At 36.9% G+C, this 20,448-nt stretch overlaps 2 protein-coding genes across 3 annotated transcripts; one reads left to right on the top strand and one right to left on the bottom strand.

Moving 5' to 3' along the window:
- Positions 1 to 743: 743 nt before the first annotated feature.
- On the bottom strand, positions 744 to 11,134 carry LOC134745771 (uncharacterized). 2 transcript variants are annotated; one of them, XM_063679850.1, is made up of 6 exons: positions 10,955 to 11,134; positions 7,024 to 7,081; positions 5,576 to 5,695; positions 1,849 to 1,991; positions 1,246 to 1,420; positions 744 to 859 (listed from the first exon to the last, which is right to left on the bottom strand). In XM_063679850.1, the coding sequence occupies exons 1-6, from the start codon at positions 11,045 to 11,047 to the stop codon at positions 840 to 842; spliced, it is 609 nt and encodes a 202-aa protein (XP_063535920.1). In that variant the 5' UTR covers positions 11,048 to 11,134; the 3' UTR covers positions 744 to 839. The 2 variants fall into 2 exon arrangements, with proteins under 2 accessions (XP_063535920.1, XP_063535921.1); XM_063679851.1 differs by having other exon boundaries at positions 5,576 to 5,692.
- Positions 11,135 to 16,834: 5,700 nt separating this feature from the next.
- Positions 16,835 to 18,821, top strand: LOC134745769 (uncharacterized). The gene is made up of 2 exons (XM_063679849.1): positions 16,835 to 17,293; positions 17,979 to 18,821. The coding sequence occupies exons 1-2, from the start codon at positions 16,907 to 16,909 to the stop codon at positions 18,318 to 18,320; spliced, it is 729 nt and encodes a 242-aa protein (XP_063535919.1). The 5' UTR covers positions 16,835 to 16,906; the 3' UTR covers positions 18,321 to 18,821.
- Positions 18,822 to 20,448: the final 1,627 nt, after the last annotated feature.

Below are 20,448 nucleotides of genomic sequence, written 5' to 3'. Positions count from 1 at the left end.
CCACCGACGTGGTATAAAAAAAAAGTACGTAATTATAACGTTTGGTGTAAACCTACCAACATTTTTGTATTTTTTTTGGAGACCTCATGACTAGTTTTATTAGCCGTATTACGAGCAGCGATTGATAATCAATCGCTGATTACGATAGTACGTTCGCTAATATTTTATAGGATGATTAGTGTAAGCAACTAAAATTACAGCTCATAATAGGTATATGTCTCTCTTTTGAATTAAGGTTAAATTTATCAAAACGATTCGTATTCCTTCATAGTTCATACCTTCTGCATATTATGCTATGTTTAGAAAAAATATACAAAATCATAGCTATAATAGGGATATAAGTACATATACCTATTATTAAAGGTACCTACCTACATTAGTATACATTCTTATCCACAAAAATGTTGATCTTAAATTCGTAATCAGATATTTATTCCAAATGCTTATTCATTTTATAAACAATATTTTGTATTGTTATCTTATTACCTATATTTATTAAAGTAGTAGGTAGAATAACATTATTTTCTTTATCATAAACGAGAATAGAAGGTCTATTCGTAAAATAAAATGACCATTTAGAGATAATTACCGAAATAACTTCTAGTGATTGGATTAGTTTCATGATAAATCTTTAATTAAATACTTTAAACGACACGCAGAGTCCTCGAATTCAAATTGACAAATCTTCCTTTACCGTCGGATCGTTTTGAATATTTTGTGAAATAAATAAAACACTTTAAAGGTAAAACAGAACAGGTACCTTCTTAAAATGGAATTTATTTTCAGAAAAACGCTACCATCGTGTAACCCTGCCCCTGATATTTAAAAGACAACCCTCTTCAAGGCCAACTCCAAGAATCTGTAACAAAACAAAATTTAATTAGGAATGTTTTATGTAATCAATTACTTAGGGAAAAATAATTTAGTTAGGTACGCAATGAAATTTTGCGGCCCTAAAATACACATTTGTCACAAGTTCCTTCTCATGAAAACATTTGTAAGGTTTAGGTTTCCATCAATTGGGATGGGTCTTCTGACACGCACACGATCTATGCGTAGATTTTTAAGAGAACCATTAAATACGTCATAACGAAGGTCACATACGAGTTTCCAGCTTATTATCTCTCATTCAGAGGTTGACCCTCTTTTTAGGCTAAAAATGACTGGCCCACGAGCCGTACAAGGATTTCAGTGACACATTATTTCAAAAAATACAAGACGATCTTAAGAGTAGAAGTAACGTACCAGAGAAAAGATTTTCGGGACAGTATTTAGGCGTGTGCGCCTTGTCACCGGTGGCGCCACAGCGCGGGCAGCGCAACGCGCGCAGCACGGGACAACGCACGCGTCTGCGATCGCGTAATATGTGGGACCCATACCAAGAAGCTGGGGAGCCATTGTTCTTGCAAAACGCGCATTCCTGAAATTTAAAATAGGCTGTTACTGAAGTGGCATTTGCTTTTAAGTATGAAAACCAATGTCGCCAAACTCACACATTCGTAGGTACGTTAAAATATTTCACACAATTGCAAAAATGCTTTGATTCGTAGGAACTTTTCATACCAATATGGTGATACCGTTTGACATGTCTCGCACGAATATCAACTGTAGGTTACATTTAAAATTTACTGTCAAAGTTATGAGACATACGACTCTTTAATTATCTCACAAAAGCTTGCTTAACATTCACTTTATACAACTACTTAACACCAGAGTAAAATCAGTCAAGGTGCTCGCCTGACTATTCTACCACTCGCCTGCTTTACTCCCTCAAAAACCTACAATTCGTCTACTGCCTCTTTCAATAAACACAGCTCTCATAAATCGACTCGTACACCGTACACTAACCATGTGTTTTTGTGAGCGCTGACGCTGACGACGTAGTGTGTCAACGAACGCCATGAGCAGCACGAGTTGCTGCGGCGTCAGCCCCAGCAGCGCCGCCTGCTGCATCGACATCACTTCCTCGTAACTCGGGTAGCATCGCCCATCTGTCAACAATACACGCGGTTAACCCAGCAGCTCCCTATCTTGTTTTTAATTCAATTCAATTCAATTTATTTATTTGAAAAGACAAAAATGGCCCATAATTGTTAGTAACAATTAATATTAAAAACCAAGTGCTGAAACAAAAACAAAAAGCGACAAGCAAAAATATTTCCTTTGAAATATTTTAACAATAGTACATACCTATATTAATCGCTTTTGGAGGTTGCGAATCATACTTTTTGTTTCGTTTCTATCGCCGGTATTTATTTCATTTCAATTAGCCCTAAATAACGGGCTAATTGAAATGAAATAAATACCGGCGACCAATATTAATATATAATATTGAATTCTAAATAACGAATTCAATATTGGTCATCGTATTTACGTATTGGACAAATTGCATGGTATCACGGAGTGCAATTTCAGGCCAAGAGTTTAAATAGTACATTACTAGTATTACGACAGAGGCTGGGAAGTTAGGGGCTACAGGTCGAATGCATTTAGACCATAGAAATATGAAATATAGACGGCCGAACGTAGTGCATGAGGTTACTATTTTTAACCGACTTCAAGATTTCAAAAGGAGGAGGTTATCAATTCGGTTGTTTTTTTTTATGTTTGTTACTCCATAACTCCGTCATTTCTGGACCGATTTTGAAAATTCTTTTTTTGATTGTAAGTATATACATTCAGATTGGTCCCATTTCTGCCAAAACGCCGTTCTCGTGATGGGATCCATGAGGAATCGAGGGAACTCCTCAAATGTTAAAGGCATACATATAGTGATTTTAGTATTTTTATCAACAAATCAAGCACTTACATTTAAAAAAGTGACATTTGATGAAGTGGAACTGCTGATGATGATCAGAACGGAACTCTTCAATGACGCATAGTTCACGTTTGGCGATTTGTCCTCTTCGTTATGTTTGTTAAGCAAGTTAGGTTTTCAAGAAACATTTTTGTCAAGCTCGAGTTCTGATGATGGGATCCATGAGGAATCGAGGGAACTCCTCAAATGTGAAAGGCATACATATAGTGATTTTTGTATTTTTATCAACAAATCCAGCATTTACATTTAAAAAAGTGACATTTGATGAAGTGGAACTGCTGATGATGATCAGAATGGAACTCTTTAATGACGCATAGTTTACGTTTGGAGATTTGTCCTCTTCTTTATGTTTCTTAAGCAACTTAAGTTTTTAAGACATATTTTTGTCAAGCTCGAGTTCTGATGATGAGACCCATAAGGAACAGAGGGAACTCCTTAAATGTGAAAGGCATACATATTGTGATTTTTGTGTTTTCATCAACAAATCCAGCATTTACAATTAAAAAAGTGACATTTGATGAAGTGGAACTGCTGATGATGATCGGAATGGAATTCTTCAATGACACATAGTTCACGTTTGGCGATTTGTTCTCTTCCTTATGGACCCAGACCCAAACTTGGACCCGGACTCGGACCCGGACCCGGGTCTGGACATGGACCCCTACTCGGATCCGGACCCGGACCGAACTCTGACCCAAACTTGGACCCGGACACGGACCCGGACTCGGATCCGGACCCAGATCTGGACCCGGAAATGCTACTAGAAAAGTGGGTTATGTTAGGTTAGAACTGTGACCCTTACAGAAACGAAATGCTATCAGAAAAGTAGGTTAGGTTAGGTTAGAACTGCGTCCCTTACAAAAACGAAATGCTACTAGAAAAGTGGGTGGTTTTACCTCCCTTTTCTACATTATTAGGCAATATTATAAAAATTAGGCAAAAGATGGATTAGGATAATTAGGCAAAATATGCTGTCTTTTTCATTTCATTGTCTGGAATCTAAGAGTGCACCATCAACAATAAGTAAACTTTCAGCGGCATCCCCCATTGAAGTCGGTTTTTTTTTTCTTAAAAATTATTTATACTCGCTGATCGCTGCCGGTGGGGCACCTGCCTCTATTTTACATATGACGCTTAAATTTTTATATTATAAAAGACATTGTCATAAACTTAGCTATTACGAGTAAGTAACTACAAATTTATATATCAGTTAGATACATATTTTTTATATTTTAAAATATTCATCTTACTAATTTAACAAGGATTTCGTAAATTAATATTAATTTCAATGGCCAAGTTCAATAAGGAGTAATTATAATAATTATGATATACCTATATGTATATCGTTTAATAATTCATGTACTTACTTAAGTACTGTGATACCTATCGTTACCTTCCCAGTCTTCCCACCCCATTGTCAATCATAATTGCCAAACAGTCAAGGTTTATTGAAACTAAATTTGAATTACATTATAAGGTTTCAAATTCAGATACCTACCTAACTATCGTATTTTGGTTTACCCCAATTGAACATATATACCTATACGAACCGTTTGGGTATAGTCCAGCAAAAGCATGAAGTGATTATAATTTTATGGACATTCATGAAAAATTATTAATTTAAAACATAAAAATAAAACTAAGAAAGACAAATAAATTGCTCTCCTATTATAAGCGTTCTCGAGTCGATTTCATTTGGTCTGTGAGTGTTTTCTTATTGTTTTGGTTTATTATAGGGTATTTAACTGTATTTAAAATAAATTATTTTACACCATGCATGAAATAAAGCACCAGAAGATTAATAGAGAAACATAGACAGCAGTTATTTTTAGACACAAATTCTATTTTAAAACCCGTATGAAACTATAAAGAGTAGGTAATTTGATTGTGACGTCACATGCTAGTGTTTCATATAAATTCCATAGTAGCAAAATCGTTTTGACAGTTCGAAAAAAGAAACTGATTTGACTAGTAGTCAAATACCCTATTGCCCTACAACCCACCAGCTCAACGGACTGGCGCACGAAGGGTTCCGTACCATTACGCAAAAAATCACGTTTGTTGTATGGGAGCCCCACTTAAATATTTATTTTATTCTGTTTTTAGTATTTGTTGTTATAGCGACAACAGAAATACATCATCTGTGAAAATTTCAACTGTCTAGCTATCACGGTTCATGAGATACAGCCTGCCCAGGTAGCAAAATGACGTAAAATGACGTCAGCGACGTCATAATGACGGCATTATTACGTCATTATGACGTCGCTGACATCATTTGACGTCATTTTGCTACCTGGGTGGTGACAGACGGACAGACAGACAGACAGACAGACAAGACATCGAAGTCTTATAGTAATAGGGTCCCGTTTTTACCCTTTGGGTACGGAACCCTAAAAATGGAGGAGGAAATAAACTACTTGATGACTTGTCCCTATCATGCTTTTGTTCTGCCAGATGGAGTCATACTTTTGAGATTGATAAGGGTTTGGATCTTGGAAACATATACTTAGTCGGCATCAGTAGCGTATGAAACAACGCGCCAAAAGTACTTATCCGTCACCCTGGAATACTCTTCTAAATGGAGGCAATCTATACCTACATACAGGTCGCGTTCAAAAGTATCTGCTAAAGTCTAATCGTTCCACATTCAAGGTTACATATCTCTTTTTGTTACGCTATAAGAAAATGATACTTTTGACACAAAGTCTGATACGTTACTTTTGAATCTGACAGTACTAGGGAAAGTAAATATATCACCTTTTTCCCTTGTAGCGACCAGCGCTGGACTGTCATGAGCTGGATCCTCGTCTCCCTTCGTCAATGTCACCTGCGCTTCCAGAACAGCTGGACCAAGCTTCACGGCGAGTAACGCGTCTGCTGAACATTAGATTAAGGTTTGAAAAGAATCAAACTATTAACACACATTTTAAACATATTTTACATATTTTTAAGTAGGCGCTTGAATCAACTTTTAGTGTCACTCGTTGCCATCGTTACGGTTAGTTGTCCAGAGGAAAACCAACTCTAAAAGTCCTGATTTCACGATACATATTGAAATATACCAAACATACATTTTTGTAGTATTTAAATATAAGCCATTTCCCTAATGCGCCATCTACTAAAACATGTTAGTATTTGTATTTTTCAGAAGTTGTAGAGGAAGGATTTTTGAAATTCAACCTCTTGTGGGGTGAAAATAGGGTTGAAAGGTTTTATCAGTTTTACGCGGACGAAGTAAAGAGTTGATAGTATATGCAAGGGAATATATATATATATATATATATGTATATATATGTGTGTATATATATATATACTGCTTAAAATATTCCTGAAGTTAACAGTTGTCATTCGTTTAATCATTACCCATACAAGCCACACCAGGCTCATGTTACTGACAAGTTTGTAGGCCATTGTAAAATGTATGACTACAACTTTTAAAGTAGATAGGTAAGAAAATATTCAATTAAAACAAATTACACATTATATCGGTGTTTTCATTATCCGTTATTTTTAGTTAAATAAGTACCTAATTTCTAAAATCCCTTCTTATCTTCTCCTGAAAGTAAAGAGTGGCCAAAAAATAAGTGCAATTCCGTTGCCAGGGAGGTTTTGGCAACGGGAATGCACTTATTTTTTGGCCACCGTGTATATGTTGTCACCATGGTAACGGGACACTAAATTAACCGGTTAAACCGTTAACCCAGTGTCAAATTGTACTGGTAACCAAGGTTTTTCCTTGCAAAGTTTTAAACTGTAGGTAATTATCTTTAGAAAGTCGGTTTTTATTTACCTGTGTGTTAACTTGGTTTTCTTTTTGGTTCCCTTTCACACTTTTCTTTAAGTAAAAATTCATAAATATTAAATCGGGGACCTTGACTTTAGTTTCCAATAAAAAGAAATTTATTTTGTTAATGAACAACATTTTCTTTTTTAGGGTCCCGTACCTGATGAGTACTAACGTGATTCTCCGTAGCATACGTCGTTCGTTGGTAATGCGCACAATTATGCTCATAAGATGTATCCAATTCCAATAGTAGTGTGTCTACTTGAAAAAATACAAATTCAAATATTTTCATAGAAGATAAATTAATTTGTTCTTAGAGAAATTCCCGATACTTTACTCGTTGGGAATATTTTCGGGAAATGTAAATTTGGAACCCTCACTACGCAATTTCAGCAAACCTAACACTTGACGATTTTTTTACCTTTATCGAGAGGTTTGCGTCTTTTCAGAAGTCCCACTCGTGCGGAATTAAAGGGATCCTGAAACAAAACGTCCTTTTCTCAAAATTAATTCATAATATAACAAGCAAAGTCAGCGTGGCCATTTCATATTATTTTCGGTATCGCGTGACTCGCTTTTTGTGAAGTGGCCATGCACCGTCTGATAAAGCTCCACCACACATAACAAACAAATCTTTTGTGTTGAATTCAATTCAGAATCTATGCTTTGGATAGATTTAAAGCTACCTACGAGTAATCAATAAAAATGAGCTATTATTTACAGTTTTTTTTTTCTTAGGGCCACTTGCACCATCCCACTGACCCGAGGTTAGCGGTTGAACTGTTAACCCAGTGTCAAATTGTACTGGTAACAATGGTAGCTCCAGGTTTAACCGGTTAACTCCGGGTTAGTGGGATGGTGCAAGTGGCGCTTACGGATTACACTTAATAGTGGTTATGGGTGGTGGGAAAGAAATTGTTGTTAAATTATAAAAATGTTTATTATTTTGATAATTGATAATTTTTAAATATAAGTAGGTAATTCAAAACGAAAAGTGTTTTTATTCTGTAAATTTGTGGTTATTATATTATCTGATACATGCCGAAACAAACAGAAATCATAAGCGAGTCAAAAATTATGTATAACACGGTTATCCACACTTCGAACGTGGCTTCGGTGCATGAGCGTGACAGCACTATGCGCGTATATAGCGATGTCCCGCTCGCACACATGAGCCGTCCCATGAATGTACAATGTACATTTTTCCCAAGCCTTGTGTTGTCATCGCTTGTATGAATTACTGATCGTTGAGAGCCCGATTGATCACCATTCGTCTCCCACCCCTTGTACTGCCTTAGTCTAATTACATAAAGCGGTGTAAAGGGGCCTGCACTGACTATCAGTCCGCCGGACGATATCGGCCTGTCAGTTAGAACAAAAATTTTACAGTTCCGAGCAGATCCCTCGCCGCCAACAAAACGCATCCTTGGGTAACTAGGCAAGTATGGTTGAGTAAGGTAAAAGTCTGTTTTATAATTCCAGATACAAGAGTTACAGCTTCATTGAACTAGGTAGGGTACCTGTAGGATCTGCTCTAATCCTACCTAAACACTACAGTCCCCAATGGGGCAATCGAATCATTTTAGTACAAATTCAAGGGACGAATTAAAAATCCAAGCGACAAATGTCCAAGTAGCCTACTCGACAAGTTCAAAAGTTCCGCCTTTTTAGGGTTCCGTACCTCAAAAGGAAAAACCGGCCAAGTGCGAGTCGGACTCGCGTTCCAAGGGTTCCGTACATTACACAATTGAAACAATTTATTTTTTATGTGAATTCATATAAAATTTGGGCAACATAGGATTTTTTCTCTTTCACCCTTATAAATTTCGGTATTTCGCCATCGCCTCCTACCTATAATGCCACCCGGTCGGTGATAAGGACAAAGCATGGCACTATTTTTTCTTTCCTCTTATAGGAATCGCAATAAGACTATCTTTCTCTATCAAAGAGTGTTAGGCCCTTGGATATTACCATATATTAGGAAGGGATAGCATGATTCGACCCTGAACCGCTGTCAAACTTCGGTTTTGTAGGAAGTTTCCTTTCTGTACGGTAGTACTATTATTTTATTATGTGCTACGGCCCCAGATAGATTGAGTAGTAGATTGGACAATGTTATTATTTTGGTGACCTCATACTCAGCTGATACATTTTTGCCATACTAATCAGTGATCCTTTTGTATTGACCTGTACCTACCTATTATTGATTTACTGAATGTTTATCTAGCTACATTCGTCTGACAATGTAAACATTATTTCACGTAGAACAGAAACAACACGTGTAAAAGGATTTGTCTTCCACGTGTCACTCAAATAGATTTTTTTCGATACACTTCTGTAATTTATTATGTTTCCCACTTTTCTTTCTTGGAAGTCCGAATTCTTTTCCTTAGTTATAATTGAAATTTAATTTCTTTTGAGAATTCTCAACTCCGTTAATTCGGTTAATAACGTATTGAATTTTAGATAATTTTGGTCAAGAAAATAAGTAATTTAGTAATTCCGGAACGTTTTTGACCCGATTACAGTATGGGGTTAATTCTTCAAAAAAGGAACGTCGAGGTTTTGTCACTAGGTATTTACAATACAACGCACATGATTGTGACACCTCTGGATATTAAAAGAATAGTGCCGTTACAACATGTTTTTAGGGTTCCGTACCCAAAGGGTAAAAACGGGACCCTATTACTAAGACTCCCCTGTCTGACTGCCTGTCTGTCCGTCTGTCACCAGGCTGTATCTCATGAACCGTGATAGCTAGACAGTTGAAATTTTCACAGATGATGTATTTCTGATGCCGCTAAAACAACAAATACTAAAAACAGAATAATATAAATAATTAAGTGGGGCTCCCATACAACAAACGTTTTTTTACCCGTTTTTAGGATTCCGTACCTCAAAAGGAAAAAACGTAACCCATATAGGATCACTCGTGCGTCTGTCTGTCTGTCTGTCTGTCTGTCCGTCTGTCACAGCCTATTTTCTTCGAAACTACTGGACCAATTAAGTTGAAATTTGGTATACATATGTAAGTTTGTGACCCAAAGACGGAAATGTAACGTAAACAAATGAATTTTAAACGTAGAGGCCACTTTTGGGGGGTAAATGAGAAAATTAAAAAATAAAGTCTTTCAAACTATATCGTGTTACATATCAAATGAAAGAGCTCATTGTGAGAATCTCAGATATTTTTTTTATAATTTTAGGATAAACAATTTAGAAGTTTTTTAAGAAAATAGGCAAAAATTTACCGCCGATACCTTTATCTCCGAAACTACTGGGTCTAAATTTTGAAAAAAACACGCAAAATAGATCTTTATCTATAGAAACCTATTACCCAGGTAGCAAAATGACGTAAAATGACGTCAGCGACGTCATAATGACGGCATTATTACGTCATTACGACGTCGCTGACGTCATTTGACGTCATTTTGCTACCTGGGTAGAAATGTGCAGTCAAGCGTGAGTCGGACTTAATTACTTTGTTTTTGATCCGACCCCTACGGACCGACCCCTAAAAACATTTCACTTACGTAACTCACGTTTCACATAAAAAATACATTGTTTAAATTTTGTAATGTATTATATTTTGGAACGCGAGTCCGACTCGCACTTGGCCGGTTTTTTGCGTAATGGTACGGAACCCTTCGTGCGCGAGTCTAACTCGAACTTGGCCAGTTTTTTTTGTTACACAAATCCATTATGGAAGACAGACGAAAAATCTGTCATTCGAAATAAATTAAAACAGTTATAATAGTGATCGAGATATCATGTACCTAGGTCATATTATAATAATATTTATTTATTTATTTATTTGTAGTGGTCTTATCAAAACGCAAAATGTCCTCTATTAAATAAGCGGTCGGTAAAAATAAAAATCAATAACTCCCTGTGCGTGTAACCACATATTTATTAGACGTCCAGTCCTCGACTTATTCTACCTACTTATAAAATAGAATGAGTGAAAATTAACTAATTTAAATATATTACGCTTAAAATTTACTTCAGTACCTACTTATTGGACGTTTAATGATTGTCCACATTATTATAACGAACACGCACGTATGCATGGACGCATTCTACCCCAAATGGTGGGAAAATGGCGATGACAGGGTCGAGTGGAGAAAACGAGGGGAGGCCTTTGCCCAGCAGTGGGACACCAAAATTGGCTAATAAAAAATAAAAAAAAAATTATAACGAAAATGGACAAATATTGTATTAATGAAAGTATTAACTGTAATAAGTACTTAATAATAATTAAGTAAATAAGTCATGTCAAAATAATTATTGATGAAGGGTTAAGATACACGATAGTCAAATTCGTAAATTACAGTAGGTAAGTACCTACTTACCTTTTCAGATGAATATGGAATTATATCTTGGGAAGTTTCACTATTATTGATTTTTGGATATAAATCGTAGGTTTCAGGTGCAAACACTTCCATTTCTTAATTCCTAAACAAAATTGCAACTATCATGTAAAACAAATAGGCTTAGGAACACGGCAATACACAATGATGTCCGATTGCATACTACCCTCGAAAATAAACACATATGACATGAATCTAGTATAAAACGGGATTAGCATGAGTGGTGGGGGGAACTGTCAGAACGAGATAGTCTTATGTATCTTTTAGAAGGAGTAGCAGAGAAAGCGTTATTATTGTTTGTCCTTGTTACAGTCTCACTTTTTTTTATATTCCCTACCGTAAATTTGTATGGTTTATGGTGGGCTATAAATCTACTCGACCAATCATATTGTCGCATTGCGTATGTTCTGTCCCTCACGGGTGCACGCGGTAGGCCACTTCTATAGGATCCTACCTTCTATGTAATATGACTTTAAACGACGCCGACAGCTATGAATTGGTTTATCTTATAGTATTCTAGTATTTGCCGTAGTATTTAAGGCGTTTCCCTGAGCTGGAAGGCGAAAAATCTCCTTATATTATGATCAATTGATCATATTTTTCTAAGAGACGTTGATATTCGTAGACGTGGAAAAAATATATGTAGTTCTTGATATTATCTTTAATTTATAAGCTTTCCGATACACGAATTATGACATTTCGCTCGATACAATTAATACCCAAAATATTAACTTCATTGCACATAAAATATTATAATTTGCAAATGGTGCATAGTATTTTCTACCAGTCTCCCATAGGACCAAACAGAGATACGTAACAAAGGTACTTAAATATTAGGAAGGTCGTGGATAGCCACTTGATAGCTTTATTGTAGATGGCGGTCTTCCAAATGCCATACTCGTATTATGATAAGCATTTATTATAACGCATATTATACGAATTATAGGATGAGACAGACACAAAAGACTGACGGTATTTTAGGTACTATGTACGGAAAGCATCCATTCTTATGCAAAAACCTTACAATAAAACCTTCATAACAACAATCCACCAGTTTTTAATAAAACTATAGATTCCCATTTTGGAAAAAATCGGGAAGAAACATTGATTTATTTTCGCATAAATAAATTCATGGGGCAATGTTGGTTGGGGACTTCATTTACAAGTTTACAACTATAAATTTCTTCTCGGATACATTCGGTCTCCATCTCCACTGTGCCTTCCTTCTCCGATAAGTAACTAGTGAATATCAAATGATAATACATAGATTATACTTATCCATGAATACCATATATTATTATATTATTATTCATTCATAATCCATCATTATTTATTCAGTGGTTTGGATCATTTTGGTAATAAGCAGACTAATAATAAACCGGTTGTGTCGTCATTTATATGTCATGCGTCATATTGGGCCAAGTGTTCAAACATAATATTCAAACGTAAATTCATGTAAGTAAATATCGTCAGGTGACAAGCAAAACTCACTAATTACTGAAAAATAATTAAGCAATCAACCTTATTCGGATAATAATACGGTTTACTATGGCTATGAACTTGTGGTAGAACTTAGTGCCTTTTGCTTGTTTAGGCACATAAAGGTCACTTGCAATGTGTTGCAAGGTCTGTAGAGGCCTAAAGGTACCACTCGGATTCAGACTACACCAGCATTACTGCTGCAAGTATTGCGGCGACATTACTGCCAGCTGCATTGCTGCTCCAAATGTTAAAAATTCGAGCGACAACATCGATATTAACATTTGCGGCATGAATCGAGGATATTACTGCAATGTTCTGCCACCAGAGTTCAGCACTAGCCTTTTTTAGTAAACCATAGAGTAACTTATACATACAGGTTTTTGACAAGTTTTCAGAGATAATAAAGTATGACATAGATGCATCAAGGCGGTTTGTTTACAGAGGACCTACCGGGAAACGCGAATTGTATAACTAGCCTTATGAACCGATTTTGCATGGACAACCAGCCTTAAAGTTATAGTTTATGGTTCATTATTATTTGTATGTGGATATTTTTGTACTTTGTAGTTTTTCCTCAGTCACCCGTTGACCACGAACGCTGTAAAGGGTTCGAAACGTCGGGATGTATTATAAATTCAATATCCAGAGTACAGACCTCCCAACCCAGAGGCAAACTATTGGGATTAGTCCGGTTTCCTCACGATGCGCGATGTTTTCCCATCGTGAAAGTTAAGTTAGCAAATTGTTAATTAAAATACATAAGTATAGTATTTAGACAACGGTCGCTGTACGCAAAGGCGAAAAGATCATCTCTTTTTCTTCTTCCTCGGTCCCTTATTGCTGAGGATCGCGACCATGTATATATATGCTATATGCTGTCTCCATAGTGTGCGGTCATAAGCCATATGGGTCACGCACTGCGTGTTGCCGCCAACCACCCTCTTCACACCATCAGACCATCTCGTGCGTGCTTTTCGCCGCCCACGCTTGCCATCCATTTGACCCAAGATAATCTTTAAATATATAAAAAGGATGTATAAAATTAATATATAACGGTGTTTTCAAAAAGTCTCTTATATCTGGGGATCGTAGTAAAAATTGTTTATATAAGAATTAACTGAAACAACTCACCTTTAACTCTCCCCTTCCTCGAGCTTACCCCCCACCGATTAGAACTTTTTCTTACTTAAAGCTTAGATACTACCCAAGGAACATGTAAACCAAGTTTCAATACTTTTATTTTACCCGAATGACATTATACTCGTATTGAGTAATTCGAATATTACACTTTGTAATAATGAAAAATTAAAAAAAAATACCAAATGTAAATATTTTCAGAATTGCTTTCTTGGGGTTAGATGTGAGGACATTAGGAATTATTTGAGGTACGTTTTACAAAAAAATTTTGTACCATATTGTATCTGGACTATTCTGGACTACCTGGAGGAGCCAAACTTGATATATTTTGAAAATTATTTTTATTCTAATTTAAAAAAGTGACTGAAATGTAATGATGTGATATAATTTTAGAATCGGCTTAAAAAGGCCTTTCATTTGATACCACACACAATAGGTCTCTGAACAAAACATTTTTTTTCCTATACAATTAAAAAAAACATGACGCCAAAACTCCTCTTTTTTTTGGTGCTACGGGTCAAATTGATTCAAAGGCCTAAAGATCAATTGTACCGATTTTCATGCATTTAACACCATTTGCAGCATTTTAGTGAATTTCGGAGTCTACCGCCAGCACTATATACACTATATATACTATAAATAGAACGTCTTATCACTACTATAAAGAAATGAGTTTAGTTCTATTTTATAATACTGCACTACATCTCCTGACGGATTTTGCCAGCTTATGGGCTTCTACAGATCTTGCAACGTCCCCACAACATGGCATAAATTGAACGTTTTCGTTTCACGACATAGTTAACTATTTCATTTATTTATTATCTCATATAAGCTTACAGTAATATACCAAATCGCTTACACGGTAAACATTATGCATAATTAATTAACAAATACAAGATTCTGACACAAATAACACCATAGAATTACAAACTACATAAAAGGACAACAAAACACTAATTACTAACTATGTTTTTATTGGTGCCTAATTCAGAAAAAAACCGGCCAAGTGCGAGTCGGACTCGCGCACCGAGGGTTCCGTACATTACACAATTTAAACAATGTATTTTTTATGTGAAACGTGGTAAATGCGGTTTACGATTCATGACGTATTAAAAAAAAACTACTTACTAGATCTCGTTCAAACCCATTTTCGGTGGATGTTTGCATGGTAATTGTACTAATTGTACATCATACTCGTATATTTTTTTCAGTTTTATCATTCTCTATTTTAGAAGTTACAGGGGAAGGGGGGGGAGGGGCACACATTGGAAGTGTCTCTCGCGCAAACAATTCAGTTTAGAATAATTTTTAAGAAAAAAAACGGACTTCAATGGGGGATGCCGCTGAAAGTTTACTTATTGTTGATGGTGCACTCTTAGATTCCAGACAATGAAATGAAAAAGACAGCATCTTTTGCCTAATTATCCTAATCCATCTTTTGCCTAATTTTGCCTAATTGCCTAATTATTATAATATTGCCTAATAATGTAGAAAAGGAGGTTTAACCACCCACTTTTCTAGTAGCATTTCGTTTTTGTAAGGGTCGCAGTTCTAACCTAACCTAACGTCCTAACCTACTTTTCTGATAGCATTTCGTTTCTGTAAGGGTCACAGTTCTAACCTACCCTAACCCACTTTTCTAGTAGCATTTCCGGGTCCGGGTCTGGGTCCGGATCCGAGTCCGGGTCCGTGTCCGGCTGTCCGGGTCCAAGTTTGGGTCAGAGTTCGGTCCGGGTCCGGACCCGAGTTGGGGTCCATGTCCAGACCCGGGTCCGGGTCCGAGTCCGGGTCCAAGTTTGGGTCTGGGTCCATAAGGAAGAGAACAAATCGCCAAACGTGAACTATGTGTCATTGAAGAGTTCCATTCTGATCATCATCAGCAGTTCCACTTCATCAAATGTCACTTTTTTAAATGTAAATGCTGGATTTGTTGATGAAAATACAAAAATCACAATATGTATGCCTTTCACATTTGAGGAGTTCCCTCGGTTCCTCATGGGTCTCATCATCAGAACTCGAGCTTGACAAAAATATGTCTTAAAAACTTAAGTTGCTTAACAAATATAAAGAAGAGGATAAATCGCCAAACGTAAACTATGCGTCATTAAAGAGTTCCATTCTGATCATCATCAGCAGTTCCACTTCATCAAATGTCACTTTTTAAAATGGAAATGCTGGATTTGTTGATAAAAATACTAAAATCACTATATGTATGCCTTTAACATTTGAGGAGTTCCCTCGATTCCTCATGAATCCCATCATCAGAACTGCGTTTTGACAAAAACGGGACCAATCTGTATGTATATACTTACAATCAAAAAAAGAATTTTCAAAATCGGTCCAGAAATGACGGAGTTATGGAGTAACAAACATTTAAAAAAACATACAACCGAATTGATAACGTCCTCCTTTTGAAATCTTGAAGACGGTTAAAAAAATTATATTAGAAACCTCAATATCATTTTTGAAGACCTATCCATAGACACCATACACGTATCATATGGGTTTGATGAAAAAAATATTTTTGAGTTTCAGTTCCAAGTATGGAGAACCCCCAAAATTAATTGTTTTTTTTTTTCTATTTTTGTGTGAAAATCTTAATGCGGTTCACAAAACACATCAACTTACGAAGTTTCAACAGTAGTTCTTAGTTTCGGAAAAAAGTGGCTGTGACATACGGACGGACGGACAGACAGAATGACAGACAGACAGACATGACGAATCCATAAGGGTTCCGTTTTTTGCCATTTGGCTACGGAACCCTAAAAAGAGTGTTTATTTTGTGAAATAATTACTCAATTTCTAGAATAGGTAAGTTTTGCTATTCAAAATAACATTTTATTTCTAAACTTTTAACAAAAATCCTGTAATCAAATTAAAAGCCCGAGTGCAACGAAACTCAAAAACATGTCGGTCACGTTTTTTTTTTGCAACAACACTTCGGCTGCAATACGTTGTTTGGTTCTAAATGTTCTCCATTTCAATCTGTTGGGCCGATATATAGTTTGTCAAGGGATTGTCTCATTTCAAACATAGACAGAGAGAATCATACTGTCTTCGTCTTACACTAGTACTAGCAGACTAGCACCCAAAAGAAAAGGATGAGTATAGTTGTTTTTATTTTTATTTACTGGCAATTTGGTTTGACCAACTATATTAACTGGAAAAATTTTAAATTTATCACTAGCAACACTCGATCCCGCCCCACGCTCGACGCCCCGTCGTCCAACGCGCCGGCAGCCGCGTCGGCCGCCATGTTTGCCAGTCACGCGGCAAGTGACCGTCGAGCGCAGCGTCCAACATCAAGCATTCATAATGTCGTGTCATGCAATGCAAAACCAAGAAAAATGGTACGAAGTTCTCGACCTATACAGAGAAAATACCTGCTTATGGGACATCCAAAGTAGCTCATACATGCGGAGAGATCTAAGAAACGCATCTTATAACGTGTTACTAGAAAAATATAGAGATATCGAGCCGAACGCTACGCTGGACATGGTAAAGAGAAAGATTGATATATTCCGGACCGGTTATAGAAGAGAGGTAAAAAAAATAAACGAATCTAGACTTAATTCAACGTCGGGTTATGAATATAAACCGACACTATGGTATTTTGACAAGATGACTTTTCTGGATTTCCAAGGAGATACTTCTGATATTAAAGATTCATATGAATCAGATGACCAGCAAGCTATTGAATATGTAAGTACAATCCGTGTTTTGTTAGACAGTAGTAATTTATCTTTAATTTCCAACTTTAAAGCAATGAATTAAGGTGCGATATAAGTCCTCCTCTCCTATCGTCGTTTTGCAAATAGTTTATGTTCATGCCTTATCTAGGAACGAGTGAGAGCGATGTATTGTTTTCGCTTTGTCCCTTTCTACGTTTTCTCATTTTTCTCTGCAGCCGGTTTGCTTTATTAATAAAATAATATTGATATCTAAAGCGTACTTACATTGTAATGATGCCTTAACCATAAGTGACCATAAACACGAGCGCTTTTTCAACGCGCGTTAAAAAAGCGCTTGAATCTACCCGCACGCTAAATTCGATTTATAGACCAAGGCTTAAAGTTGAAAATTCAACAACGCTTGATAAAAAACCACTCGCTTGGCTCGTGTTTCAATTCCACACTCGCGGGTAAAATACAACTTTGCACCCTTGTATAACAAATAACTATAACCTTATGCTAATTTGTACAATAGTATGGTCAATTACAGGTTTTCCTGTGTAACTTATATTGATTATAAGTAGAAATAATATGAAAATTCCGAAATCTAAAAAAGGTGCACTATACAACTTTAAATTAAATGGGTCCCTATCTATTTTGCTTGGTACATTCGTTTATATAGGTGATTTACAAATCTTCTATAAATTATCTTCCAGATCGATATTCCCGAAGAATACCCAGAAGAAGAAGAGCCAGACCCAGTGGTAAAGTACAGACTCAAGATGAGAAACACCAAGCCTCGTCCGCGGCCACGACAGAGACCGTACGCAAGAGAGAGACAAAACAGTCCCCCCTGTGACAGCAAGCAGCCATCCTTCTCTGGTGAATCGGAAAACGACTGTGCTAGTTATTGCGCTAGTCTTAAACTACAGATGAGAGGATTGGACACGCAGCAGAAGTACATTGCGCAGAAACTAATTTCTGACGTCATTTTTTTGGCCAGGACATCACAACTCACTCTAGATTCGTCTATTCTCATAAATAGCTCTGATAGTTAGTGCTCGACCGAAGCTTAGGTTTCGGTTTCGGCGTAAAAATCATGTTTCGGTCGAAGATTCGGTTTCGGCCAAAAAATGCCGAACCGTCGGCTGCGCCGTAACTTACAACATTGAACGAACGTTCGGATCGCGATCGGTCTTTAATCTTTCTTGACTAGCACTTGGCCGGTTTTTTTATGCCACTTACACGATGTTACATTGCACGAATGTGTTAAATGCTCTTGTTGCATCGATTTCAACACTTCTATAAAAGTCTCGGTTTTGGTTTCGGCCGAAACCAAGTCAAAACCGAACCTCAGTTAGGTAAAAAATCCGGTCTCGGTCGGGCACTACTGTTGTTGAAGATCACCGACGCAGTTGGTACCTACCTAGAGAGTTCAAGAGAAGATCACTTGATGTACCGGATTGATCTGATTTTGATACTCGTGCTGTAGAAGAGAAAAGTTAAGGTACGCAGCAGATTTTTTGTTAATACATTTGCGTAATAAATTTTAGTACACATCTAGCCCTGAGTTATTTTAGTGTAATCAGTAGGGTTTTCATATTATGTTAACTTATGATGATTATTTATTTATGTTTAACCTTTTCGACGCCATTTCAAACACAAAAGCTGTCATCCAGACGCCACGTCGGTAGTACTATTAGTTATTCTGTGGCCACGTCACCGAAGTGTCAAAACTGAAATTGAACTTTATGCATATGCACGTAGGTCTATGTTGCTCTGTGGTCTATGACTGATTAATCGGTCTTTGGCGTTGAACCTACGGTGCATATTGGTCATTGGCGTCCAAAAGGTTAAAAAATAAACGGGTTCTGAAGACGCGCGCCGTCTTAAATAATAAACTTAAGCGTAAGGCTTGAGTGGACGCTCGAAGCGGAGCGTGCAGCGTGGCGTCGGGCTTACAGCGTTACAGATTAATAAATACAGCGTGCACCGTGCACAGGCCGCTCCTATACGTTTGCATTTGTTTAACATGCATGCCGCAGCGCACGCCCCGCCCCGCTGCACGCCTAACTCGAGCGTCCACTCAGGCCTTACACTAATACTCTCAATAAAGGTATGTTGACAAAAGGCATAGGTAATATTGACAGAGGACGCCACCCCGGGCACCCGAAAATAGTGTAAATAATTACCTTATAAAGTTTCCTTCGTTTAAGGTCACCTCGACCTTGTTATGCCTGAAATTAGGGGCCATCCATTAATTACTTTAGAATTACACCAAGACAGGTTTGCAACGATTTTAATAGCACACACAGTGCAAGTGTTATTTTAAACGTCAAACTTCTATGAAAATATGACGTTTAAATAACACTTGCACCACGTATGCTATCAAAATCGTTGCAGACTTTTCTTGGTCTAACTCTACACGTTTAGGAGATGGGAGGGAGGCAAGAAAATGTGACATGTTGTAGCAAGGGGAAGGGGGAGTCACAAACACGTTTTGACGTCACTATTTAACTTCATCTGTTACCGATATTTTTTTACTTGCTGTACTTACAGCTAAATAATTAGTTTTTGCTATGATAAATTCGTGTTTTAAATTTTAAGATCATGAATTTCGTGTGATGTAATTTATGAATTACCCCTTGTAAACGAAATATTAAACATATTGGGTGATTGAGACTTAGGGGCCCACTGATTATCAGTCCGCCGGACGATATCAGCCTGTCAGTTAGAACAAAAAGTTGACAGTTCCGAACAACTGACAGGCTGATATCATCCGGCGAACTGATAATCAGTGGGCCGGATTGTGGTTAAGTCTCAATCACCATGTTAAATAGCCGCGCTAGTTCACATGTAACTGAGTCAAACCCACGCAGAAAACTAAAGCTGTCTCTTCTGTTCCCGGAAGTAATTAAGGACTAAGGACCGGTAATTTCTGAAAGTTTAGAGCACGTGTTTCCTGTATAATGTAAAATTCTCGCGTTTCCTGTTTAATGTGGAAAATAAGTATCTCGCTTTTCATGTTTACGGCGCAATTCGAACAATACGTATAAGATGTCACAACGATACTATATCGATCTGTCAGTGTCAAAAGTGACGTTTTTGGTTGAAAAAATGGCACTTTTGACACTGGAACACGTGCTTTACAGACTTTCTACAGCTCTACACACTTTCAGAAATCAC

This window comes from Cydia strobilella, chromosome 12, assembly GCF_947568885.1.
Source record: "Cydia strobilella chromosome 12, ilCydStro3.1, whole genome shotgun sequence".
In the NCBI taxonomy this organism is placed as follows: domain Eukaryota; kingdom Metazoa; phylum Arthropoda; class Insecta; order Lepidoptera; family Tortricidae; genus Cydia; species Cydia strobilella.
Note: the sequence above shows the minus strand (reverse complement) of the source record. Positions and strands in the feature narration are given on the sequence as shown.

What these genes read in the sequence shown, in the direction of transcription:
- LOC134745771 (XM_063679850.1), bottom strand. Translation starts at nt 11,047, where the DNA reads ATGGAAGTGTTTGCACCTGAAACCTACGATTTATATCCAAAAATCAAT. An exon ending in ACGCAAACCTCTCGATAAAG is followed by an intron (nt 5,696 to 7,023) that starts GTAAAAAAATCG and finishes TCTAATGTTCAG; the next exon opens with CAGACGCGTTACTCGCCGTG. An exon ending in AGCGCTCACAAAAACACATG is followed by an intron (nt 1,421 to 1,848) that starts GTTAGTGTACGG and finishes TTTAAATTTCAG; the next exon opens with GAATGCGCGTTTTGCAAGAA.
- LOC134745769 (XM_063679849.1), top strand. Translation starts at nt 16,907, where the DNA reads ATGTCGTGTCATGCAATGCAAAACCAAGAAAAATGGTACGAAGTTCTC. An exon ending in ACCAGCAAGCTATTGAATAT is followed by an intron (nt 17,294 to 17,978) that starts GTAAGTACAATC and finishes ATTATCTTCCAG; the next exon opens with ATCGATATTCCCGAAGAATA.